This window comes from Aedes aegypti, chromosome 1 (assembly GCF_002204515.2).
Source record: "Aedes aegypti strain LVP_AGWG chromosome 1, AaegL5.0 Primary Assembly, whole genome shotgun sequence".
NCBI classification, from domain to species: domain Eukaryota; kingdom Metazoa; phylum Arthropoda; class Insecta; order Diptera; family Culicidae; genus Aedes; species Aedes aegypti.
Window position 1 is genome coordinate 193194603 of NC_035107.1, and position 27639 is coordinate 193222241.

A 27639-nucleotide genomic window follows, 5' to 3' on the forward strand; every position below is an offset into this window, starting at 1 on the left:
ATGATAAAGTTTTATAACTCATATAAAAATCAATAGCTAATTACTAAGGCGTCCGATTTGGAAACGGTCTTCGGCAAAGTTGTAGCTGATGAATGTATGTCACTGTATCAACGCAGCTCTAATACTCAAGAGCACTTGGGTAAACAATATGACCGATTGAATGATTTGCTTGCTTTTCCCATACTAATTCCCATATAAACATTGAAGCGCTTGTGCAGTCTCAATTTTCATCCGAATGAGCTCAAATTTTGGGAGGACACTCAGAATTTGATCTTGAATTGAGCGGTGTGGAGCAAAAATTACTTTTTGAACCAATCTGATGCATATTTCAGATGTCACCCGTCGACTCCCATGAGCCTCTGTACATGCCATAAATTCTTTTGTTCTCATGATTTTACTGTGCGCCGTGTGTTGGTGCTGTCTCACTCTCTTTCACGGACAACTTGAAAACAGAGCGCACAGTAAAAGTCAAACGTTTTATAGCATGCACAGGCTCATAGTAATCCAATCACATGAGCCTGTGCATGCTATAAAACGTTTGACTTTTACTGTGCGCTCTGTTTCTAAGTTGCACGTGAGAGAGAGAGAGCGAGACAGCACCAACAAACGGCGCACAGTAAAAATCGTGAGAACAAAAGAATTTATGGCACGTACAGAGGCTCATAGTCATAGAGTTACATATTCCTCAAGAGAACATTATTATGCGTTGCGAGAAAAATTTTGATTCATGGTAGTCTATCGAAAAATTTCTCACCATTTCAATCGTAGCCACCTGTATCCACAAATCGGACGTCTCAGAACATGCGGGAAAACTAGCAATTGATTCCTTTCTAAGCGATAGAGAGAATGCTGGATGAGTGTACCGTAAAAGATCCCGCTTGTTCAGTTCAATGATCCGTTTTCGAAAGATTCCGGATCAGATTTCCAATTCGCCAGTACCTCTTTTCAGTTAGAGGGTTTATTATGCCATGTTTAGATGAATCTGCTTATCATTGATTCCGATCTCCTTTGGGAAACGGCAACCCTAACTAAAGGAAAGCATTCCAATTCTCAAGAAGCAGCTCACAAGAAAACGTTGCTATAATTTTACTATCGTCATTCTGCTTGTTTACTGTAAATGAGTTTGATCTTCTCCTGGAGAGTTTCAGTGCTTGCTATGGTTAATTTCCTATATGCGGAGATTGCCCGCTGCGCGTTATTATTGCGAAGCAATTCAAATTTTAAAATTTCCCCGCAATAATGTACTGACGAGTCTCCAACCAAACCGTTTCTCAACTCATCTAAATCCTAGTGTGCTGCGCTTGCCGGAGGCTCACGAAAATCCTGAAAGCGCGCGCTAGGTGATGTGCACCGAGGGAGCAAGTTGTTAAACAACTGCTTAGTAACGAAGAGCCTCTACAACTATTTTCGCCCTATTATGCAGGTGTCTAGATGGTCTACATGATATAGCCGAAGACTCGCGATCCGAGAGTTACAATTTCGATCCTCATTGCAAAATTTTGTGATCACTTCAATTATTGCGCTGAATTTTAAACAGCACATGTCACGGAGCGCATGAGACCGCATTAAGGCTAAGTAGCCCGTCATTCGTTTTGGCAACAATGATGACTTTTCAGCTTGCTTTTCAAAGTGATAAAACTCAGTCTTGATAGTTTGTATTGACTTGAAAAAGTAACACTGTACGCGCTAACATGCAAAAAGTATGCTGATACTTTTTCAGCTGTGTCAGTGCAAAACCAACTGATTTTCTTTGATTCGAAATCGTGAGATGAATTAGCAACAATCATCAACGACGTGTACAAATTTCAATGACGGCCTACTTCGCCTTAAGTATAATCTCAAGAAAAATGAGACGCACCAAAATGGTCTCACAATGTAGCGCGCCCGTGCGCTTGCAAGCAATGAGGCTCCTGCGCCTAAGTCTGCAGTACGTGCACAGTAACTCTAGTGACAACTGTCGATAAACACGAGTGACAGAGTCGTGTCGAGTGATTTTGATCGACTCGAATTATAAAATAGACCCCACATTTCACCCGATGACTCCCATAGTAATCCTGTCACATAATGTGACCCTAGGGGTCTATTATGTAAATCGATCAGATTCATGTGAATCATCTGTTTCCGTCGACCCTAAAATGTAGGAGATTTGTAGTTCTTTTTCATAATGTGATGCCGATTGCTCATAGGGAAACAAAGTTGCAGCATGGCAAAATAGAGCATTTTGCATAAAAATCGGTTGGAGATTTGCAGCCCTAGGGCTACACTCATTATGAAATTACTCATTTTAATATTTGATCATTTTCCGTATGTGTGCAAGTACTTTCTTTTCGATTTGATCAAAGACGAAATAAAGACCTTCGTGTTCCTTGCAATTGCCCAAAATTTTATGACACATAAGGTAATAGAACAAAATCTACAATGCATTGAAAAGTGTACTGTCATACTTGGATACCTTTTGTAGTACTAAGAAACCAAATGCAGTGCTAGAAGTGGTACCCATTCTGAACCCGACTACTATGTCTCTTTTCGTCTCTGATTTGACACTCTCTTTTCGCCTAATCTTTAATTCCGAAAATGTTCTCATGATGATTGTCAACTCTAGATTTGGGCTTGTTTCGCAAATTAACAGATTATTGTGACTTTCTTAAACCTGATGGAGCTATGTAGTCTCTCAAACAAATTGTTCAATTTCGAACAAAATCATTCAAAAGGCCAATTTGTGTTTTTATATGTGAGTAGTTATAGGACGATGTTAGCTTGCCAATGGTTTATTTCCTAATGGTTGTCGTTTTGTCACTTTGTCATGTCAAAGCCTACTCAATTGTAGAAACATTCACCAAAGCCTACTACATTATCTCCCCAAATATCGATTTAAATAATCTACTTGTCTGCAGAAAGCAAATCGATTCAATGATTTTTATTTGTATGAAAGCGTAGGATGAACATTGAACATTTGTTCAAACGCTTTCCTTGCAATCCGAAGGAGAAGGTTTTTCCTTTGTATGGGTAAACACCCATGGACAAAAAGCTGCTTGTGAAAGTTGCTACAATGTTTCCTACGCGGATTGCACCTTTCAATAAAAAACGGAACCGTTTTTAAGTCTGAAGATCCTTCTCGGATTCTTGCTTTGCCGCGTTTCGACGCAAATGTTCGAAAATAAAACTTCTGGGAAGGAAGGGGTGGGGAGAAGATTTCTTTTTACTTTTATTTTAGGGAAAACGTGACCTTTTAAGAGGTCGGTCATAAACTATGTGCTTCTTAGGGGGTAGGGGATGGGGGTTGAAAAAACACCACATTGAAACACGAGGAGTCATGGGCTTGAATGCGACAGTGATATCAAATGAATCAAAAATCTATGGATAAGATTGTCCTGTCAATTGACATTCCATTTTTATCGAAGTAAGAGGGAAGTTTGACTAAAAACATGGAGAGGGGGTCCTAAAGTTGACCAAAACCGAATTACGTGGTATATGGACGAGGTGCGCTTCTAAATTGGTGTCCAGGATGGATTGCCAATCTTAATAAAATTTTACTTTCGGCGTGGGACTCTCGACCAATTGGTCAAAGCACTACTCAGAAGTAGCAACTGCTTTCTAGCTTGGGGCGCTAGCGAAACTTCCTTCGGCGAAAGGAAATGACATGCGCAGATGGAGAAATATGGAAAATTACCATCAGTTTCCGCACGGGTCCTGGTTATGCCATTTCAGGAATATAATTTTTCACACAGATTTGGATTAGTTTATCATAAAACTTAAAAATTGGTCGTGTCAGGTGCATTTCATATAATAGTCAAGTGGGCGAAGAAGATTAAACACAAGGTAATAAATAAGCATGATGATATAAATTGTTCTCCTTTTTGATTTGCACTACTGTTGAATCTTGACAATATCAAAGGACCTCAATGTTTTAATTAAAAATAAATAGTTAAAATAAAGATTTCCACCAGACCCTGACTCGAACTACCAATTTTCGGAGTTCAAGTCTTGTATCGACATAAACTTGCATCTGTTAGAAAAGGCTGAATTAATCTCAATAACTTTGCTTCGACTTTTCACTTTAGATTCTAGTGCATTAGAGCTAATCTACAGTTAAAGCTCTTCATTTCGTGGTAATTGAGTCGATAGATCAATCCATTCAATCGAATGAGCTGATTTTTTACCGTACAAAACTCCTATGAAACCCAATGGTATTTTTCCATCTTAAGGTGCAAGTAAAAATGGTGCAAAAGTCAAAACTGAAAAAGCAGTTTTCTCTTTCTAAATAGACAAATTGATGAAAATAAAAACACACAGCCTTTTTATTTGGCAAGTAAAAGAGCTGTGTGTTTTTATTTTCTTCAATTTGTCTGCTTTTTCAGTTTTGACTTTTGCACCATTTTTACTTGGGCCTTAAGCTAAGTTCTTTCTAAGGAATTTCTTTACTTTTCTTGAGCTAAACAGCATTGTTTTAAATAAGAGTGGCATCAATGTCAAAATTGGAACAGCGGCGAACTTTCATTTCCATACAAATCCGCGTTCCACTCTTGTGTACAGGCACTCTAGGCGATTCCTTTTCTTGTCAGTAGCAAACCAGCCTTTAAGTTGCCCTTAAAGTTTGAATATCAAAACATAAGAAAGATATATAAAAGCTCAAAGATGAGTTGCTTGGTAAGAACTTTTTCCTTTTTTATGGCTGATACACTGATCATAAGTTCTGTGCAATAGGATAGGACAAGAAACGGTCAAGGAATGATTCCGCTATCGAAATTACTTGAGCTGTACGCTGCTGAGAAGTAGAGATGATTTCATAACGTCGGTAACGCCTGCCACACAAATCATATGGAGCTGTAACATTCCCGTACGGAAAAATATGCCGCTCAATTATTCCGCAAGTAAAAGTAACACTTCGCTCATACTGGATCAGCTGTCAAAATTACTTCAGTGAAAAAGATAAATTTTACTTGAGCGCTTTACGTTTTCGGTGCATTAAAGTAAAACCAAAGACACATTAAAGACCTTCATGTCCCTTGCATTTGCCCAAAATTTTATGGCTCATAAGGTAATCTAGAATGCCGTGAAAAGTGTACTGCGATCTGTCAAACTTGGGTACCTTTTGCACTACCGAGGGACCAAATGCAGTACTAGAAGTGGTACCCAATCTGAGCCCGAGTGGGACGGACCTGGTAAAACCGAGTGAAATTCAGTCAGTAGGGTGCCGGTACCAATAGTTGATTACCTATGAACAAAAATTCATAACAAAATAACGAAAGGTTCCATAGATAATCATCTTCCTTCAATCGAACGTTTTGAAAAAAAGTGATTTAATTATGTTTTATAGAACACGACTGGTGCAAAGGGGCTATTTTTTGCGAAGACTCAATTATTTGACATTTTCGTCAGATAAAAAAGCTGAAATTTGGCAAATCTCTGACTTAACGCTCTCCGTAACAATCATGATTCGCTACACATCATGAGAGTCTGATTATCGTCTACTGCTACAGCTCTGATGTTATTCCGGAGGGTAACAGCAAAGATACATTAAAGACCTCCATGTCCCTTGCAGTTGCTCAAAATTTGATGGCTCATAAGGTAATCTAGAATGCCGTGCAAAGTGTACTGCGATCTGTCATACTTGGGTACCTTCTGCACTACCGAGGGACCAAATGCAGTACTAGAACTGGTACCCAATTTGAGCCCGAGTTGGACGGACCTGGTAACAGTGCATGATATAGGGTAACGGTCGTATTTTGGACCCCTAAGGAAGTGATTTTAGTTTTTTGTCCCAATTAATTAATTGCACAGCGTATACCAAGTCAAATAACATGCCAAAATGTAGAGAAAAACTTCCTCTACATGATAAAAATGCCCATTCGGGCAGGTAGGGTCCAAAAAACCTCGAAAATAATTGAATTGTGAAGCACTGTTTTTCATTATTTTGGACACACCAATACATTTTGGACCCTCAAGGTATATATTTTGGACCCCCGGCATTATTTTTATCGTTTGGCGACAAAGTGCACGACACTGGTTGTATAATATGCTTGCCCATAGTCTAATCAATCGATTGACAATGGAAAACCGAATAAATTCTTCGCCTTTAGTTCAGAAATTTGAAAAAAGTGTTTGTTTACATTTGAAAAATTTCTGACGGCTTCAATTTTTGCGTGTAACGTGTTGTACCGGTTGCAAGGATGAACCGATTAAACTAAATTAATTTCAGATAAAATAAACACATTTTCTATGTAAAAACGGCTGATGCAAGTGCGGAATAGTCCTATCTTTCCAAATGGCAGGTGAATTGAGTTGGTCTTTCGATTTATACCGGTAAATTTGCTGGAAAATGGGCCAGGGGGTCCAAACTATATAGGGGTCCAAAATATATAGGGGTCCAAAATATATTGGTTACCCTACCCCATTTAAACAAGCTTCAAACCTCGGGGGCACTATTGCTAAAGGATATTCGGGGATTGTTTATCGTGCCAGTGAAGTAAGACACCTACTCCTAATGACAAATAAGCGAGGAAAATGGGTGTTATCATCGCTCTCTCTTTGGGGCTCTCCTTCTCTACTGTTTTTTATCAGGCTTGTTACAACTTGCGAAACATTGCCGATCATGGACCGATACAGATGCGACGTTTTTCTTTGCTTGCTTTGATCGTGCTTCGAAATCAATTGAGAACGAATTCTGTAATGACTGCATATTTTACAACTATAGATACCGGCATCCTAGAGTAGGGACGTTCCGATATATCGAATCAGTTTCATAAACTAGTTAATCTTTCCTGCTCGTGACTTCTCAAATTAATATGTTTGGCAGAACTAATACTTCAATTCAATGAAGTAATGAATAATGATCATCATAAACATTTAAAATCATTAAAATAATTAACATCTACGCAATAATATAGAACTTTGTGTTTTGGAATTCTTTCGATATTTTTTTCTTTCAATATATCGAAACAAAAATACCGGAAGAAAGTGTTAGTTAGTTATAATTGTAAAAATATTAGACAAATCCATTGAAAATTTGTTCTTGAGCCAGCCGATTTGCAAACTCGTCAGCCGAATTGAATTTATACGCGGAAAAAGGAAAATTCTGACAGTTGGTTTGGAACACGTCTGCTCGCGCGCGCGGCTTGCTGCGATCTCATGGCTCTTTCCTATTCGTTTTGCACATATGGTATGTTAAGGTATTGGGAATGATTCAATCATGACACTTATTTCTTATAGCAGATCGAAAGTCCGTGCTATTGGATATCTACTTACAGATCTCAGAGTTCCAAACCGCTAGGTTTCAAACCATCTAAAGAAGCTGCTTTCCAAACAATCCTCTCTACAGACTGCCCCTTCTTCAACAGACATATTATTTCAACTAAGCTCTATAAACAGCTTGGTACATTGCGATAGTGAATCTTTTTTGACCGCAGCTTCTTTTGGAGTCCGTACTACACCCGATCTCCATAAACGATATGCCAGCGAGTATTCATGTGCTTCCGATGAAGCTGAGAGATTTACAGTTCCTCGTAACAAGCTTCCAAGCGCTAGTCCCTTTTAGTCATTGTGATCTTCGCCGATTGTTTTGGTCCATATTATTTAGTTCCTGTGCTAAGTTTAGCTTAGAATCCTTGGCTGGCACTCAAACGATTCTGAGCCGCTCCTAACATAGAAATCAAACGCTCCAACCTACGAAATCTTACGGAATCAAACACTGCCTTAGAGTTGTACTCCCAGAACTAATTGAAGATTATTCGCAAAGTGAACATTTGGTTCGTTGAGCGGCTCTCATGAAAATAACTATGTATATGTATATGTCGACGAAGAACTCTCGTGGTCTCAGTCTGTTAAAAAAAGATACGTGACACTATTTTGCACATTAAATTCAGCATAGTAATTCCTCTTTCATTGGTCCTTTTTTGTAGATTGGCCATCCACCCAATCGACGGACATTTCTTTATTCTCCCGTACCTTCAGAAATACTCGATTGATTCATTGATAACGCTGCTCACTTCCGTGCTTGAAAAGCTCGATCGGGATGTCATCCATGCCAGCAGTCGTACAGTACTCTGTTTTCACCGCTCAACAACTGCAGAAAGTGTTGCTTTCTCCTGGCAGCTACTAGACCAGAGCAGCTCTTTGACCGTTTCATAAAACCTCCGCATATCGTTCAGGTGCATGCTATTCTTTCTTTTTGATGCCATTTCTTCCTGGGGTGGTTTCGCTTTTCTTCAGCTTACGGTTCCTTCCGCTTTCTGTTCAACCGAGTATTGACCACTATCGCACGGCTACAGGCGACATTCTCCACGTTTGTCACTCTTCGGCACTCTTCATCGCACCACGCGAACAGGTCCCACCAGCCGTCCATAAACATGAAGTCTTCCTAAGTGCTCGTCCATGAATGTAATATATAAGTATTTCATCAACTATTATTACTTTTCATGCTTTCAGCTATTGGCTGGCCAACGGTTTGTGGACGTGACGCTCGCCTGCGAGGGCCACCAGGTGCATTGTCACCGATTAGTACTGGCAGCATGTTCCACATTCTTCGAGAACCTGCTCGGCGAGAACCCGTGCAAGCACCCGATCATCATACTTCCACGGGAGATCAAACTTTGGGCCATCCAGGCGCTTGTCGATTTCATGTACAAAGGAGAAGTGAACGTATCTCAGGCCGGTCTACCAGATCTGATGAAATGCGCCGAAATACTGAAAATCCGAGGCTTATGCGGCTCGGATGCGGCCCTCAATCTCAACCAAGTCTCCAGCCCTGGTGGTGGAAGTAGTTCGAGTACGTCTGCACCGGGACAAACCCAAGAATCATCATCGAACCAAAGTGGCCAAAGAGGATGCAGTAAGTTCGATGTGAGTTTCCTTCGCGACTATTGTTGATGTCTTTCATTTGTATTTCAGGTCCTCAACGCAATGAACAAGCCAAAGGACAACAAAACAGTGCCCTCAGTGGCACTAAGCCATCGGGGAACTTCCTGAACAGCCTGAACCTCCAACCTGTGGCCTCATCAACGCCGGCGAAGGCCTCTAGTCAGCAGAAACTGCACCAACAACAGCATAACCTTCAGCACAGCGGCGATGATGGCGACAGTGATAACGGCGGTAGTGGGAACGAACTGTGCATCAAGTCAGAAGATCTGATCATAGGTAAGGAATGTTGCGCATTCAACAGGGCTGGCAGCAGGTCTCTCGGATACTTGGTCACTATTTTAATGCAAGTTTCTGAAAAGTTTTTTTTTTTTGAGCAAAATAGACTATCAAGTCACTTTTTTGCTTTTTATCTTATGTGTGAATGCGGGTTTCAATTCTTGATTCGCCAGATATTCCTAGAAAACTATTTATAGGTTCTTCAGAATCTCATGCAATTTTTCAACAGGTTTCTCCATCAATTTCTTAGGAATATTTCCAGTGTTTTTCTAAGGAATGTATAGAGCAAATCCTGCAGAATTTGCTCCAGGATATCCTTCAGGAAATTTCAACGCTGATAATTTATGTAATTTACGCATGGATCACTTCAACAATTATTCCTGATCTTCATTTAGAGATTTTCCCAGGATTTTATCTACCGATTTCTCCAGTTGTTACGCTAGAACATCTTGCAAAAATGCTTGAAGAAGTGTATAAGATTTTTGTTGGTAAATATATAGAGGTTTATTCTAGGGTAAATTCATGAACGTTTATAAATTTCAAGAATTTCTTTCAAGAGTTCTAAAGATTGTCCAGAACTTAGTCCATGCACTCTTTGATGAATTATTCTACAAAATGTAGTATTAACCCTTCCATGAATGCCTCAATGGATTCGACCAGGAATAATTCATGAAGTTTCTCCAGGAATTTTCTCTAGAGATTTCTTTAAGAATTGCTCTAGCATTTCATCAAGAGATTCCTCCTCTCTTTTGCAACCCTTTCAAAACATTCATTGCTCGAATGATTACTCACGGCTCAGTTAGGCTAGAGTTTTGCACCAGAAAATGCTGGATCAATTATTCTATTATATTCTCCGAATATTCATAAATTTCTCCATGGATTTTATCCAAGCTTTTTCAGGGATTCCACTAGATCAGTGTTTCCCAAACTTTTGTTTTTATCTTTCGTCACATTTTATTTTAAATCGCTCCTGATGTTATTTGCATATTTGTATTGGAAGCTTTATTTTGCAGAAATTTTGATCAATAACTCATTAGACAAGAGCCACGCTTGGTCAAATTATCAAGCTTTCTGATATAGTTTATCAAATAACCATACATAAACATGATGAAAGAGTTCTGCAATATCTATCATATATACAGATTTTTTGTATCAACCGATGCCTGGAATTTGCCGAGCTGACATTTTCATTAAACAGAACTGTTGATCTTCAGTGCAGAACGCTGAAACATCAGGAGGTTTCTACTGAAACTCAGCAATTTGATTTGCTGAATATATCAGCTCGGTAAATTTCAGCAAAATATTGCTATTTTTTAAAAACACCGCTCAGACCGGTTTCCTTCCAGCCTTTGCAGGCTCAGGAGGTCGGCTAGCAAAAAGCTAGGAAGGATCTGTTACAAATGAAGTTTCAAACAAACTTGGACGTTGGACGATGGACTGAACATATAACACCACTTACAAAAAAATGTACGTTCGCCTTCGCTGGGCCGACGACTTCTGAGCCGAGACGAAAGAGAAGGCACAGAGTCTATAGAGAAGGGATCGTTGGTGTGAGTGAAGATTTTTGTTGTTGAATAGGTCTTACCCCCGGATTTGGAATCTTTCTGGGAGCTCACCGGTCGTGTATACACGTCGTGTATAGGCGTGAGGATTTTTGCAGGTTGGTTGAAACGATGACGCGGTTGTGGATGGGATTCAGCCCCGAAGGAGGGGTCTTTGGGAAGCCCACCGCTCGTTTGGTTCAGGTTGCAGAATCGTTACATATGGGAGTCTAACTTCCTTGAGAAAGCCAATAAGGGCCGCCAATGAAGCGGGATCGTTTGCGAGGGCATCGCGGATGCTGTCGGGAATGTTATTGGTTCTTCTGTGGTGTTTCTACAGAGGGCAGTGGTAGATTGGGTGTTCCGCTGAGTTGTGTACATTGATCACACTTTTGACGGAAAGATCTGCCATCAAAGCTGTAGGCAAAACGGGAATGTCCGGTCCTAAGGCGTGAAATAATTTGCTGGTCGCGGAGCGAGGAGAGCTTTTCCCAGATAGAGGTATCTCCTTTTACCTTACGAAGATGAGTCAAGGTATTTTGATGCCACTCTTGGGACCAGTAGTTTCAGACGGATTTAGCAACCCAGCATCGAACGTGGAACGGAGAGGGTAAAACAATGCCTATCTTGTTGTCCTATTCTTGTTGTTGTTTGGTGTTCTGTAGTAAATCTGCCGCCACATTTCCTTGGATACCGCAATACCCAGGGACCCACGCAACGCCCTGTATCCACGGGTGGGACGGCCGCTTAGACTGTAAGGCTGATAGAACAGTAGCGGAGCCGGTGAGGATGAGGATTGGAGCACTTGCTGTTGAGATGGCTGCAAAAAAGATGGCCGCTACTTCGGCAGAGAAAACCGAACACTCAGTTGGAAGAAATTGACAGAGTGTCAGATCGTCGCCGGAGATACCGATACCTATTCTACGCTAGGAAAGAGAGCCGTCTGTATAAGGGTGTATATGTTCTGGGTAATTAGTCCGCAGAAATTCCAGTACGGACGTTCTAAGCACCGTGGAGTCATCGCCACCATCTCACGGAGGATTCGATCTGCTTGATCAAAGAGAGGCTCCTATCGTTTCCAGCTGTTTTTGAAGCATAAGTAGTCGTTTTGCGGCAGATGGCAGTGCACTCGATGTTGGAACGGAAGAATACCAGCTTCTGCACAGGCAGCGTCGGCGGGGGTTGATGGAATTATGCCGTAGATGGTGCGAACGTTTCGGTTGAAAATCGGTGAGAGGATTTCTAGGAGATTTCGTTGGCTCAAGCAGGTGATCTCGAGTTCGTAAAGTAGCCTGCTATCTACGATAGCTTGTGCTACCCTGAAGCGCGTAGAACGATTATTGGACTTTTGTGTCTTGAATATTGTTTTAATGATGTTCAGACGGGAACGCCAGTTTGTCTTGACAGCATTGAAATGCTCCTTAAATTGCAGGTTATGGTCAAACAATATTCCTAACGTCCGGACAGTCTTCCTATTTGGAATGCGTAACCCTTCAATTTTGATTCCTGGACTCACTAGTTTGTGTCGCGAGTCACGAACGTGACCGCGGACGCTTCTAGCTGCGGAGAGGGAAAAGGCAACGGAAGAAGCCCATTTGAGTACTGCCGTTACTGATGCTTGCGCTTTGATTCTGGTGCGCCCAGAAATATGGAAATGGCTATCAGCAAGATATCGTCAGCACATACAAAAATGTAAATATCTGGTGGCAAATTTTCAAATAATCTGTTCATCGCTACTAGGAAAAGCGTAACCGTGATGTCCGAGCTTTGTGGGACCCCAGTTGCCTCAACAAAGGCGCTAGAGCTGTGGTTCCCTACCCGGAAAGATCGATGTAGAAGAAAGCTTTTAAGGGAGCCGATCAGCTTTCCGGAAAAACTCCATTCCGTTGCTTTAGTACTATTGAACGCCTTGGAGATGTGCAGCGAAATGAGATCTGCATGCTGTCCTTTAGTCCGCACATCGTGAAGGAGGCCTCCGAGTGAGGCGAAGTAAGAATCAGTGCCGTATCCCGGCCTGAAGGCATGCTGTCGATGCCCGAGGCGACCATCCGCTTCAAGCTGGCCTTTTAACCGATGGTTAACCATTTGATATTTGAATGTGTCCCGAGAGGCTTCGTTGTTTTTGGGAATAGGATGTCGAGACTATCTCTCCATTCGTCCGGGATAAAGCGCTGGTGCCTTATACTATTGATTAGCTCTAAAAGTTTGATTTTGGCTCCGAGGAGGTGTTTTTTTCAGGGTCGGCGGATTTACCGGAACTAGGTCCGAAGACATAGTTGAGCTCTAGCATGGAGAAGGAGCAATTCATAGGAGAGGTGGCATGGTCCTCCGGAATTACAAAATTTGATAAGCTGGATTGGCTGTTTGTGATTTTACAACGGAAAACTAGATCGAACTAGTGCTTCGGCAACCACAGAAGGCTCGGTGATCATTGAGCCTTGGATGTCCAGGGAAATCGGCATGATTTTCCTTTTACCGCCTAGCACGTTAATCTTCCCCCATAAATCTGGTTTGGGAAGGATTCATGAAATCAAGAAATTTTTCCCATGACCGCTTGGCCGTCCAAATGGTGGAACGGCATTTTATGTTGACGGCTCGTTAAAACCTTAGTTTATTTTCTTTCTCCGGATGGTCATTGGATAAAGTACTCTCAGTGCTTTCTGGTGTGCTTTAACAATGGAGCGGGTGTCATCAGACAACCAGCGGAGAGCTTTTCTTCTTGGTCTGCTCTTTGGGATGGCCGAGGCAGCTGCCATTATAAAGGCATTGGAGAAGCTGGCTAAGGAAGCAAGTCCTTCTAATCCGAGAAGATGATTGATGTTTGGTTGGAAGACTTGCCAGTCCGCCCGATCGTAACACCACTTGGGGCGTCTGGTGATCGGCGGGGCTGACCGCTGTAGAAATCTGAATCGGGTAATGATCGCCAACATGCAACTCGGCGCAAGCTTGCTTTAGGAATTTGGAAGCTAAGGAGCGACTTGCCATGGATAAATCAATGAACTAAGAGACACGCCGTTGTAAAAGGTTGGTGAGCCGTCATTAAGGGATATCATGGCCGAATCTTCTAGGGCGTTGAGTATAGGTGTTCCGCGTGGATATGCTCTTTTTCCACGGCAGATTTGATGGTGCGATTTGAAATATTCAAAGGGCAGTCGGGACTCTGGATTATGCTTGTTGATGCTGGCATTTCTCAATCCTTCTGCTGGCAATCTTTCCCAAACCTCTGCAGATTTATGGGGGAAGATTCTAGGCGGTAAAACCAAAATCATGCCGATTTTACTGGACATCCAAGGCTCAATGATTATGATTATGTTTAAGATTTTCTATTTTATTTCTGAGAGGGAAGCGCAAGTAATGATTTATGATCGTTAGCCTTAAACTACCAACTAGACGAACTAGTCGGGTCTTTCGGAACATGAAGTCCACGAAATTGAAGCATTTAATGGGGTGTTTCGTGGACTAAAAAAAAGTCCATGAAATAATCACTGGATGACTAGTAATACACGAAGGAGATTTTGAGCAAGTGCCTGAATTACGTTCAGTGATGTCTCTTCGGCATCATGTATTCCCGAATTTCCTGATGCCTCTTCAGTCTCTTCTTGGTTTCTATTTAGTCTCTCGGTAATCCCTTTGTTCAGGCATTAGGTCTATAAAGATTATGTTTTTCAAACACTGTCGCTACCAGCCCTGATTCAAATTTTGAATCGTTGTTGATTCTAATTCTCCTCGATTTTAGATGAAGACGCTGTTAAACAGGATGACGATGACGACGATGAGATAGAGATGGAAGGAAACGACAAAAGCCAAGCGGGTAAGTCATTTTAGTTTTCAAATTTAAATGTATAACAGATTTAACACGTGTGACATACCTAATACCGATATCGGTTATCAGAACTCACCTGCCTCCGACCGGTTTTTTCTGTCCATATAAATGTATAACAGTTCTATTAGAAACAGTCAAAAAAACGTCATATAAACGCGAAGCATTGGTCGAATTTTGTCGGTTAACAAATTTTCAACCAATTACAAAGCCCGTTTGGTAACCAAGGAAAGATAGTCACGTCACGATGACGACGAGCGAGAAGAGTTCGAAGATAGGTGATTTCTCATAATGGACACCCTCTCCTTTGCCCTGTAACATAGAACTTAGAATCCCAACCCTTTCCCCACTTAGTCGTCAAAGCCTGGAGTTAGTCTAATTTAATGATTTCTCTGTCTTCATTCACTCTGTCTGCCAAACAACTCTTTGCAGAGGACGACCAAGTCGTTGAGGATGAAGAAATTGAAGGTTTTGTCGATGATGTAGTAGACCAAGAACTCCACCCGCTAGGCGGACGATCACGTCTCAGTAGTAATAGCAATAGTAATACTAATAATCAGTTCACTATCACCATCACCGACGACAACAGTACTACTAGTAACCCTTGTCCAGCCGAGTCCAAAACGACCCCTACGAACAAAGTAACTTCCTCGCTTCCGCCGTCGTCGTCATCGTCGCTGCTGTCGATCCTAACACGTGGCTCGATTCGGGTGAAATCGAACGAAAACCTTTTTAAACACTTCAATCAACAACCAGATCCAGAAATTCCGGAAGAGCTTAGACAGATTGTTAAGTCCGTTAGGTCCGGAAAGCACGGGTACGGGTCGTCCTACAGTGTTGGTGGTGGTGGTGATGGTGACGATGGTGGTGGTGGTGGTCGTGGTAGTGGTGATGGAAGTGGTATCAATAGAATTCAAAGTGTAGATGGCGGGACTGATTCCGGGACAACCGGTCTTCCCTCTTCCTTAGTGTTCAACCGCAATACGATGGATATCTACGTTAAACCAAAGAAAGATGGCGGTGGCGCTAGCACGACTAGCAATCCGGACATCTCGTATGAAGAAGCAGGAAGCGAAATATCCGCCGATGGATTCGAGAATATCATCTGTTCGCCAAACTTTCCACAACTAGGTGGCAGCAGCACTATGGGCAGTTATCAGGACGATGACTACGACGATGATTTCGACATTCAAATCCTGCCGGACGAGAACTCGTTGACGAACGGCGAGAGTGAAGGCGATGACTTGGTTTATCCACCTCCTCTGCTGCCGTTCGGGAACTCGGAAACGAGCATCACCCGCATACCGGTCGGAAGTAAAATGCGAACCAACGGTGGATCTGCGCTCCTTACGCCGATGATCCGGCGCAGACGCCAGTCCAGCAGTCGGGGCGGAAGGCTGATGCTGTCGACGAGTCCGGGGTCTCGAGATGCCAAGGTCACCATGACGAATGGGGTGGTCATTCCACCGTCGGCGTTTGTCCTCAGGAACCCTCGGGGGAATCAGCCCCGGTCGTACAACACGGACGCCCTCTGGTCGGCCCTGATGGACGTCAAGGCGGGAGAGAGTATATACAGGTATGTTGGATTGAGGGACGACGTGTTTCTTTTATCATTTACCAGTTTCTTTTCCAATTGGTTTGATTTCCATATAGTCTAAATTGTTATATACCTTTTTATATATGGCATGTTCTTTTAGTTTCTCTGATGTTTTTTATCAAACATTTTATATTTTCACCTGATTGTTTTGTTTGTATTATTTGTTCAAAGGGTCAGGTAAGATTGTTTCATATATAAATGAAAAATCAGCTTTCTTCAAAAAAAGAAACAATTTGACATATTTTTAGAATACGATTAATGGCTTAGCAATTTCGGGGAGGTTTTGGAGCTTTCTCGTAATCAATTTACATTTGTGTTGGATTTTCAACATGGTTTCCTGCAAGAATATCTACCAGTTGTGTTTTATCAGTCCTGGAAGTCATTATAAGCGTTGAAATATGTTTCCAAGAATCTGTCCAGAAAATTCTAGAGAGATTTTTTCACAAGTTCTTCAGAATCTGAAAATTTACCTGAATTTCCAGGGGTTCCTACTGGAATAATACTGAAAGTTCTAGAGCTACAATTTCTCCCTAAAATATATGTTCTTGGAATAATTTTAAAGTATGGTATGTATGTATGTACAATCCACCGCCCACTGACCGGCAGTGCTTTTATGGAAGAAATTTGTCTGCATATATTTGATCATAAAATTAAATATCTCTATAGATGCAGACAACTTGAGTCCTGGAGATAGCTCTACTGAAATTCCAACGACCCATTTCAAGAATTGCTGTTCATACACACACATTCTGAGGTCATTTTCATCACAGCATGCAAACACCCAGATATCAAATGGATATCTGAAATGAGTTCACACTTCCCGAATCGAAATAAGATTTTCGACTCTGGCACGTATATAGTGGTTTCATATTATATAATTTAGAACGATCTCACCAGTTAATATTCCTGTTTTTTTTTATCAAAACGCATTACTGCTTAACAATAACTGCAACTGCAAACAATACACTCGAAGCAGCAAAACGCTATTCAGCAAAATCGCAACAAATTCTTCTTTCAAAATCCTTTAGCAATTGATCGCGCCTCTTTCAATCAATACGAACCAAGCTCACCGTGAAAAAAACGGTCTCAAATACGTCAAACCTTGCTTCAGCCATTACGAAACCCTGTTCAGCAAAACTCGCATAAATCGGGAAACAAAATGTTGCACTCGAAGACGCGAACTGACTGAGCTACATGACTTCTGTCTTCACGAAAAACTCGCTTTATACTTTACAAAAGCACTATTTGACATGTTTATTAGATTTGAATTATTCATTAAATCACGAAACACTTTTTAACATCACATAATAATTATCATATAATTATGACAATTATTGTCTTCACACAATTTGCCGGGTGGCATACTGCCCATAACTGCATGTTTGTCACATTCGACATTTTTGACAATTTTGAGTTAACACCGAGGAGAGTCATCCTAATAATAATCCTAATGAATACTTTCGATCAACTCACTGGAATCTGTGAGTTTGTTCTAGAAAATTCGAAAAACATACCAAGTTGTTTTGTCACATTGATAATTGTAACTAATTGTGACTGTTATGAAGTCACATTGAGATTATACATGAGTCCCGTAATGAAGTAGCGATAAACTTTCTATCAGAATTATTTTCTGACTATTCACCTAGTATGCGATACGAGTTGTACAACATTTTAGCATCAAATAAGCACTTCTGAAGTCTTGGTAATTTTTTGAAATTTTAGTTTCGTCCCATACTGCCATAAAATTTACACTTGGTGCTTCATTTACTCAATGCCTACTTTTGTCGAATGTTACAAATATGCAGTTATGGGCAGCATAGCACCATCAGCCGAATAGGGTACCGACTGTTTATTTCGTTCATAACCGTTGGTGCTTTCTTTGCTTCAGGATTTCGTTTTTACTACCACTGAAAAAGAGCCATCTATTGCATTTTCAGTTTTCAATATCGCCCTATTAATTTTTCACCAGCCGAAGTTAAAATATCGCGGAAGCGAAACAAAACGTGGCACAAAATTTCAAACGCTGCCACCCGCACGCACAGCCAGCTGCGATCTCCATATTCTTGGAATTATTTTAGTGTCCTCTAATTATTATATTAATCCTCTAAATCCTAATAATTCTTGTATTCTGTCTAAAATGCCTACTAACTGTCTCATAATTTCACATGGATTTTTTTCAGGGTGAATTTCTTTCAGGAAATGTTATTGAAATTTTTGCATGGGAACTTCTTGGATTTTTTTCACAAACTCATTCATGAATACCTCCAGTAAATGCAGAATTTCTCAAAGATTTACTTAAGCAAACAGAAATTTCAACAGTCATCTTTTCAGGGATTGCGCAATCCTTAATCCTTTCAAAAATCTCACTAGAAATACTTCTATAAATTCCTTTTCGCGAAATCCCTCCCTAGAAGTATCCTAAGGAATTCTTTGAGGCATCACCCCATGTGTTCCCCATACAGGAGTTCCTATGAGAATCTCTATGGGAATATTTTCAACATTGTCGATAGATCCATTTAACTGATCTACTATATATCTAAATTGTCTCCTATGATGACAAAGTAATTGCTCCTAGGTTTCTAGGTATTTACCAGAAATTCGCTGCTGATAGTTTTTTTTACGAATGTAAACATGGATTACATGAAGATTTTAGTCAGGACTTTATGAACTCAACATTAAGCCAGGATTGCATTCAGTAATCCAGTTAGGGGGACACGGGGCAGAATAGGCTTCTTATTCTTCTTGTCATTACGTCCTCCTGTGACAAAGCCTGCTTCTAAGCTTAGTGCTCAATAAGCATTTCCGTAGTTATTAACTGAAAGCTTTCTTTGACAAAGTTGTCATTTTCGCATTCGTATATCGTTACGATGATACTCTATGCCCATGGAAGTCAAGGAAATTTCCATTACGAAAAGATCCTGGGCCGACCGGGAATCGAACCCAGTCACCTTCAGCATGGCTTTGCTTTGTAGCCGCGGACTCTAACCACTCGGCTAAGGAAGGCATATAGACACCCTAAGGAATTTGGTAAATTTGACTGACAATACATTAAAATTATAATGTCTCTTATATCTAGTATGCATTTTAGAACACTGAAGCATTTGTTGAACATTGTTGTAACCTTAACCTTAACATTTATAGGAAATTTTTCTTACGATCATTCGTAGGACTTCGAACAAAGAATTACACACTCATGCAATCGTAATGGCCACTATGCCATTAAAAACAATTTAATCCAATTGACACCAATTGAAGCGGTTGATCGGTGGTGATTAGTTGGTCAGGCATTGCGTGGCAAGCCTTACAAAATTCTTAGAGGGCTCATACACTCAAAATAATCCACACGTCACTGTTACGCGAAAACACACGTGGTTTTTCTTCCATCGCACTTTCCACGTAGCACTTACGTAAATCTTAGGTAGCTCTGAATGAACGCATGAACTAATGAACTTCATCCAGTTTCACGTAACAGCTACATGATTTCCCCGTAGCTTTCACGAAGCGTTTCAATAGATCCCAGATGCTCTTCCATTGCAATTTATCGGAATAAATTCATAGAAGCCGGCTTTATTATTCATAGGTTTGGGAGTTAATCTATACAGGTGCGTTTCCCAAGTAACCAGTAAGCACGATAAAGCGGCACGGTAACAGCATTATATGCGCATATAGGGTAATCATTTGATGCATGTCAGTTTTATATACGCATATAATGCTATTATAATGCCAGAAAAGGCGAAATAGCGTTCCTTTATAGTGCCAAGATATAACCGTGCTTCTCTGCACCACTAATGCTGATATAAGACCACGTGAGAAACGTCAGTTGTTTTCGACAGGTTTTTAGGGCGAATATTTTGTGCTTTCGCGTACGCAGCCAGAGAGCTTTCGCGTATGCGGCCAAGCAACTGGTACACGAGGTAAATAAATGAATGAATGGAAACGGAAACCTCAAATAGTATGCAAAAAATGCAATAAAATGATACAGATAGTACTTCTCCGTATCAGACATATTCGTTTTGGTAGTTTTCATCCTTTTGAGGACTTGCAATTTCCACATTTTGATCCTCGTTTTATGATGATGAAATTCCTCATTTTGCGTCTCGAACCTGTGACACCCGTATTGTTGAGTTGTTGTCCTGCTCCTTTGCTCCTACGGCCACATAAGATGAATAGTATTGAAAAGAAAAGTGACTAATTTAAACCATCACTTTTCCCCGTCATAAAACCTGCAATTGTAGTAGTGAGAAGATTTATGTTTGACTCCCTCTTACCACTATATGCAAACACAAAGCACCTGGTATATCTGTCAAAACACTGGATGGCATTTAAACAGGCCCTGTATGCGAATATAGAGCCAATATAGTGCTTATTTAATGCCTGTGTGCATCAGGCTTAGAAGCATTAATGATGCTGTAATAGGGTTTCTATGCAGCGGAAGTGCTGTTATAAGGTGTGTAAGCATTTGTGGTGCTATTATAATGCATGTACGCATCTATGATGCTGATTAAGGGCTTATTATTAGTGCTTATGGTTACTTGGGTTTGAATCAAATATTCTGCTAGATATTCAGTGGACGTTTATCCATAATAGAAGTTCGTAGGCAAATCAAATCGTGATTTTTCTGGTAGCAATGACGTTTGGATTATTTTGAGTGATACATTAAGCGTTTCATGGGGGGAGAGGTGTTCGAAAAAGTCAAAATTTAGCGTGACATAATTTGTGTAGGGGAAGGTGGGGCAAAATGAGCACCCCTTGTTTGTTACCGAAGTTTTTCAATACATTATTTGGGGTTCTGATGAACATCATTAAATTGGTATATAACGGCCATAAATTTCAACTAAAAATCCACATCATAACGTAAATATTGTCAAAAATACATAGTATTCCAAAAATATACTCTTTCACATAAAATTTGATCATTTAAAAGTGATATTTCTGTTGCGTAAACAAATTAATTCATACGTTTTTGGTCGTATAGCTATAGAATAGTTGTATGTAGAATATGTAGAGCGAATCTTTTAAAAAAATATTTCAATTGTTTTGATTATATTAATAAGTTTGCACCCTTGGGGCAAGATGAGCAGCATGTTCAAAATTAGGTAAAAGTGTGAAACTATAGGATCACATTTAGCTGGGGGCTTGACTTACGGTATCCACTTTGTACTTAAATCGCGCTTATCCTTAGGGTGCTCAGCTTGCCCCGCCTGACCCCACCATCTCTGATCAGAATTTCGCATCGGAAGCGTACAATTATTGGCATTTGCAAAGATACAGTGGGTGCCCATTCTGCCCTCGGCATTTATTTAAAAATATACATAAAAAATCAAAATTTCAAATTCCTATAGAATTCCATCATTTAATGCAACGATTCGTTTAAGATTCTTAAGCAATAGGTACTAAGGGTTTTTCTGGAATAGGGTCCTAAAGCCCTGTCTCAATTTTATAACCAAACGCTTAAGTTTAGGGCAGAAACACATGTTTACTCAATTTTTAAATGATTTTCATTGGTTTAAGTACAAAACACATTTTTTTTATGATTTTTGAGATTTTGTCACACCCCTTGGTTTAAACTTGAATTTTGGGTATATTTTGTTTTCCGTGTCCCTTCCGAAATGTCAGATAGGAACAACCCCAGTGTTAAAACTATATGCCCTGTGGCATTTTTGTCGAAAAAGTGAATGTCAAACAAGATCACAAGTGTCAAGGTTGATATTTGGAACCATTTTCAAAATTGAAGTTAAAAAATGATATAGCCGTTATTTGAGCGGGAAAACTTGCTAAAGTAGTTGCAAGAACATGCTCTTTCGTATTATTGAATAAAAACGAGAATTCATTGAACATTTTAGGACCCAATTTCCCCAGATTATTTCTAAAGATTCCTTCCGGAATTGACACAGTTATTGCTCTAAGAGCATCTTCAGAATTCAAGTAATTTCCACAGAGATTACACAATATAATTTGCTGTCAAGAAAGTAGAATTATACTAAGGGAAACTTTCTTTAGAGTTTACAGAGAATAAAATACAAAGAGACAGGATCTGATCATTTTAAAAATGGATCAACTAGCAACTATGCCAAATCTGTCACGCAGCACTGCCAATCTCGAAACCTACGCCACAGACAAACAGACGTAACACTTAGAACAAATTTCTTCCAAATCCATTTCAGTTTCAGCATGTTGCACGAAAAAGTGTTTCGTGCAGCAAGACCGGCAGATGGCGATAGTATGAAACGTCAAACGCGAAGAAAAACGATGCGCGTGCCTCTGGTTGTTAGATTTGTAACATAACGAATTCGAAATAATCGTTTAATGAGTGGTCGATGGAAATTTTTGTCAGTGTTACGTTTGTTTATCTGTGCCCACGCTAAAAGTGGCTCACAGGAATGCAAAATTGAGTGAATGTATTTAAAACCAATGTAATGAGCAAACTCTTGAATTTAGAAAATATGCTACTTCACCAAAGAAGCAACATTTTCGTGGACGATATTTTTGTGTGAGCCGATTTCAGCGTGCGTAAAAAAGTGTTTGACAGGCTTCCCTTTAAATTGGAATGACATTGGAAGTAAATTTGGAATTCCAATTGGAACTTTTCCTCTTTCAGTTCACAGTCTCTTCAATCAAAAGTTTTGAGTTATTAAAAAGGTTTTTTATGGAAAAACGTGAATTTTCATGGGAGTAAATCTTAAGTTATTTTTAAACTACGGTGAAAGTTTGAGGTCAATCGGTGCTCTAAAAGCCGAATCACAAGTTCCTACACTTGAATGTTTTGTATGAAAAAAACTGGCAATGCGTAGTTCTTGCCAGTACTGTACTGAACGAAAAAAAATATCAAAAATACTGTTAGAAAGCTTCAAATACTTCAGCGTACTCAACTCAAAACCGACCAAAATGCAGCTTAGACCCCTCCAATTTTGCATGATTTACATCAGGAACTCTAGGAAAATCAGAAAATTACAAACTTAAAAAATAAAGCTTGAATATGAAAAAAAAAGTCGATTCCATTTTAAATTCGGTCATGTTAGTTCAGAGTGAAAAATTTTCATGCGGGACTGAGGCGGTAGAAAGCCGCTGAAGCTTTCGCTATGCGAAGGGTCTGCATAGCATCTAGGATTTTGTCCAAGCTTTTAGTTTAAGACTTCTTCAAGAATTGACCCAGTACGTGTACTGAGTACATACTCTAAGGATATTTACAGAATTTACTTCGATGAGCTGAAATTACAGCGTAGATTTTCCTAATTTCTCAAGAAATCTTGGTGATCTTACCAAGGAATTGTTTCCTATATTTAACCATATTTTTTCTGTGTATCTGACTTGGGGCCTTCCTTAGCCGAGCGATTAGAGTCCGCGGCTACAAAGCACAGCCATGCTGAAGGTGTCTGGGTTCGAATCCCGGTCGGTCCAGGATCTTTCCGTAATGGAAATTTCCTTGACTTCCCTGGGCATAGAGTATCATCGTACCTGCCACACTATATACGAATGCGAAAATGGCAACTTTGGCAAAGAAAGCTCTCAGTTAATAACTGTGGAAGTGCTCATAAGAACACTAAGCTGAGAAGCAGGCTCTGTCACAGTGTGGAAGTCATGCCAAGAAGAAGAAGAAGAAGAAGAACGTTTATCAGCAATTTCTCCAAACTTTTTATTCACATTTTTCTTGAGATTTCAACAGAAAACATCTCTATGAGTACCTCTAGGTATAACTACAGAAACCCCTTCAGGGCTCCAGTCAGAAATTCTTCCAAAGATTTATCGATGATTTGTTTCAGGACTTCATCAATTGACTCTTCCATTGATTCTCCTTGAAAAATTTTCTCTTCTTAAATATTATGACTTCTTTAAGAATTCAACCAATATTTTCTTCAAAGCTGTTTTCAAACAATAACTTTGGTAATATTTTGCAGGATTCTCTGAGGAAATCCATGAGAAATACTGGATATGATCCCTGGAGAAGTTGCTATAGAAATAATCGGGAGAATTTCTGAAAAAAGCTGCTGCACTTCTTGGTTGAAATTTTCAAAAAATCCTCAAAGATCCAATCGTTCTTTTTTTTTTTGGAAAACTCTTCTTAAGGCCCAAGTAAAAATGGAGCAAATGTCAAAAGTGAAAAAGCAGTTTTCGTCGTTAAAATCGACAAATCGAAAAAAAAAACAAAAACACACAGCTGTTTTATTTAAAAAATAAAAAGGCTAGGGTAGAAGCACCGGTTTTGGCCAGCCTAAGAGAAAATGTCAATAAAAACTGAATGGGAAGCCGTATTTATACAACAAATATGTCAAATGCAAGCTTTCAATCCATATTATATGTGTAAAATATCAAAACTGAACCAAAACCATTTTTTCGCTTTGAAAATCCCGTTGGTCAATATAGGCCAACGGAACCAGTTTCGGCCAGAGATTTAACTTCGGTTCCTAAATTGGCCAATTGCACTGATTTCTCATGAAAGTGGCCAAATTAGGAGTGCCCTGGCCAAATTAGGTGTATGGGAGTTAAAATCATAAGGAAAATTGATTGTTTTTCTTATGTTTTGAATCAATTTGGACAAGTAAATGAATGTAGCTCTATCATATGAATGTGATCTACTGCACACAAAAGGTTTCATGCTGATTGGCTAAGTAAAACGGTGTATAATCCACTATGGCTACAACTGGCGTATGGCCAAAACCGGTGCTTCTACCCTATGTGTTTTTATTTTTTCCGATTTGTTGATTTCAAGAGCGAAAACTGCTTTTTCATTTTTGACATTTGCTTCATTTGTAATTGCACCTTAAGGTTTTTAGGATGAATACTTACAGAAATCTATGATGGAACTTTATGAGGAATCTCTGGACGAGTTTATTAAACAAAAAGTCTGTAGGAATCTCTGGAAGATATCCTTGGTGGATATCTGGGGTAAAAGAGTTGGTGGAAAAAAACCTTGTAGAATTCCTGGGATAGTCATTGGAGAATTTCTAGAGGATTCGTACAAATCCCTGTAGAAATCATGCATTTGAAGAATTACGGAGGAAATCTGGACAAATTCTTCAAGTTCTTCCTCGAGGAATCTGTGCAGAAATTTCTGAAGAACCTGTGAAGTGTAGGAATCTCTGAAGCTTCTAGGATGCTCTGTAACCATTCTTCCAAGAATTTCCATGGCATTATTTGAGATTTCTTATATCTTTTTATAACATTTTGAGAAATTTTCAAAAAAATCTGCATGATTTATTTCAATACATTTGTCACTTAAATTTACACAAGAATTGCCCTCAATGATATTAGAAGAGTTTCTCCATTTCATGTATATAATATTTTTTTTTAGAAATTCGTGTTTAATAATAACAGTAGGTTTCTGATTTTATTGATATTGAATTTTATTAGGATTTTTTTTTCTAAAACGTCCTGCAGATATTAATGGCGGAATTCACGAAGTGAAATCTGAACAAATTAATGTGGATCGAAGGTATAAAAAATACTTTGAAGAGATTTCATTAAAAATATAGTCTGTTGAAAACTTGCATTAAAATATAGACCAAGTCTCTTAAAGGAGATTACCAGCCTGAAATTTTTAACAGGGATCGAAAGTGATTTGTTCCTTAGGAAATACTTCCTCCTCCTAAAACAGATTTACGATCTCTTGTCCCTTATTTTTTATACTCTTCGACTTTTATGTATTCGACATTTTATTTTTAGACATTTGGTCACTGATTCTTTGTAGGTTTATGCTATTAATTCTTTCACATTTTTATCACATTATTTCCCTACAGTTCAGTTTCAAAACAAATTCTAATTACTTTTCTTTATGTTTCACTTCGTTTATGACACCTATCTGTTCGCTTGTAGAGCGTCACAAATCCACAAAGTTCCTCGCAAAACGCTCCGCAACTGGATGAAACGGTGGGACATCAAGTCCGCCTATCCGATGCCACGGCAGCTAAAGGAAGCGGCTGAGAAGAAACGTATCATCAAGGAACTGACTGAACAAGCGCAGCAAATCGGTGAAGAACCGATGCAGTAATAGAAAGAAATCCAACCAACCAATTCATATGTACTAGTAATCTTAAACAGAAACTTAATTATACGTTTTTACACAAAACAAAGAAATGAACCCCAAATATGAAACAAAACGGAAATGATAGTCAGCTTGAAACAGAAGGCAAAGATATGAGAGTAAGAGAGAAAGAGACAAATTTATGATATACAGATTTATATATTTTTGAGTTATAGTTACTAAGTCAGACATCCCCTACCCTTCCCTTCCCACCATCCCAAATTAGAAGCGTAAGGAAACCTTTCCCCAGAGATGGAACGGAGAGGATATGGTTCAAAGTGAAATCTAGTTCGGTAGCGTTTAGGTTCTTTTATAATCGTTTTCCAAAAACATACAGAAAGCATGAGTGAAATGAAAATCTCCTAATCCTTAATTTAGAACTTTTAATCTGTATAATTATGTTAGCGAAGCACTTTTCATTACGCAAACCCATATGTTGGAGAACGGTCAGAGATAGTTTGCATCGCTGTTTGCGAGAATAATTTCACAAAAGTAGTAGAAACGTACATTTACTTCTAGTCAAATGTTGTAAAATCACAAACCATTAGCTTTTTCATCCCAAGGGCTTTATATACGAATCTAGTTTTATGATAATTGGCATTACATTTCGTTGTGTACGAATAGTCACGCTCGGTTGCAATGTAGGTACTACAAATATATATTTTATCCACTTAGGCCATATATGTATGATTAGTCTTTCTCGTACCTTTGATTTCAACTAACTGTGCACCAATCATATTTTATACAACCCTTTAAGTAAGTACTTACCTGAATGTGGAACTGATCGGGGGCTCGCCGACGGGCTCCCGATCGAGGGCAGTCTTGTTTGAAATAACTTATTTTGTACGGAACCATTCTAGTGTCGTTTCATTACCAAAAATTGTGCAAGTCAATAAAGTAATTCGAGTAAAACCAAAGCAAACTGCAGTATCTCACTTTCTTTGATGTCATGACCATACCTGCCTGGATACCTGGGTGGCAGCGGGCATGTTAGCTCAGCCTTCGTTCGACTTGGGATACTTCTCCAAGTTACTCTAACGCTTCATTCGTTCATTTAGTTAACATTTATAGCTACAGATAACATTAAATCAACCATTTTATGCCACAATTGTCGGGCCGTCGCCATCCTCGGTTCTGTCCACGCTCGCTAGATCGTTATACACTTGATCGCCCCATCTAGTTTGCTGCACTCCAAGTCTTCTTGTATCGGACGGATCAGAAGCGAACACCATCTTTGCAGGGATACTGTCGCTACATTATGAGTACCAAGTTCGTCGTAGAGTCAGTCATCCTTCGCCGCCACATACCGTTCTCCTGCATGCCGCCAAAGATAATCCTGAGCACTCGGTGTTCGGAAACTCCAACAGCTTGCAGGTCCTCTTTAAGCATAAACCACGTTTCATGCCCGTAGAGGACCACCGTAGCATTTTGTAAATGGTACATTTGGTGCGGCAGCAAATCTTTTAAAGCCCTTCACGGTCCCGGTTTTTACAAACGAAGCGCCTCCGTATTTCACGACTAACGTTATTAT

The 27639-nt window shown here is 39.7% G+C and overlaps 1 protein-coding gene across 6 annotated transcripts in view; it reads left to right on the plus strand.

The window, feature by feature from the left end:
* The window catches only part of LOC5572726 (protein tramtrack, beta isoform), a 68630-nt gene extending 41605 nt beyond the window's left edge, over positions 1-27025 (plus strand). For 3 of the 6 annotated variants that reach the window (XM_021856012.1, XM_021856011.1, XM_021856014.1), the window contains exons 3-7: positions 8425-8827; positions 8887-9132; positions 14410-14484; positions 14926-16069; positions 25901-27025. In XM_021856012.1, the coding sequence (XP_021711704.1) occupies positions 8425-8827; positions 8887-9132; positions 14410-14484; positions 14926-16069; positions 25901-26075 (2043 nt within the window). In that variant the 3' untranslated portion in view covers positions 26076-27025. The remainder of the gene's footprint in view (positions 1-8424; positions 8828-8886; positions 9133-14409; positions 14485-14925; positions 16070-25900) is intronic. The other 3 variants (XM_021856027.1, XM_021856023.1, XM_021856019.1) reach the window with 2 other exon arrangements.
* Positions 27026-27639: the final 614 nt, after the last annotated feature.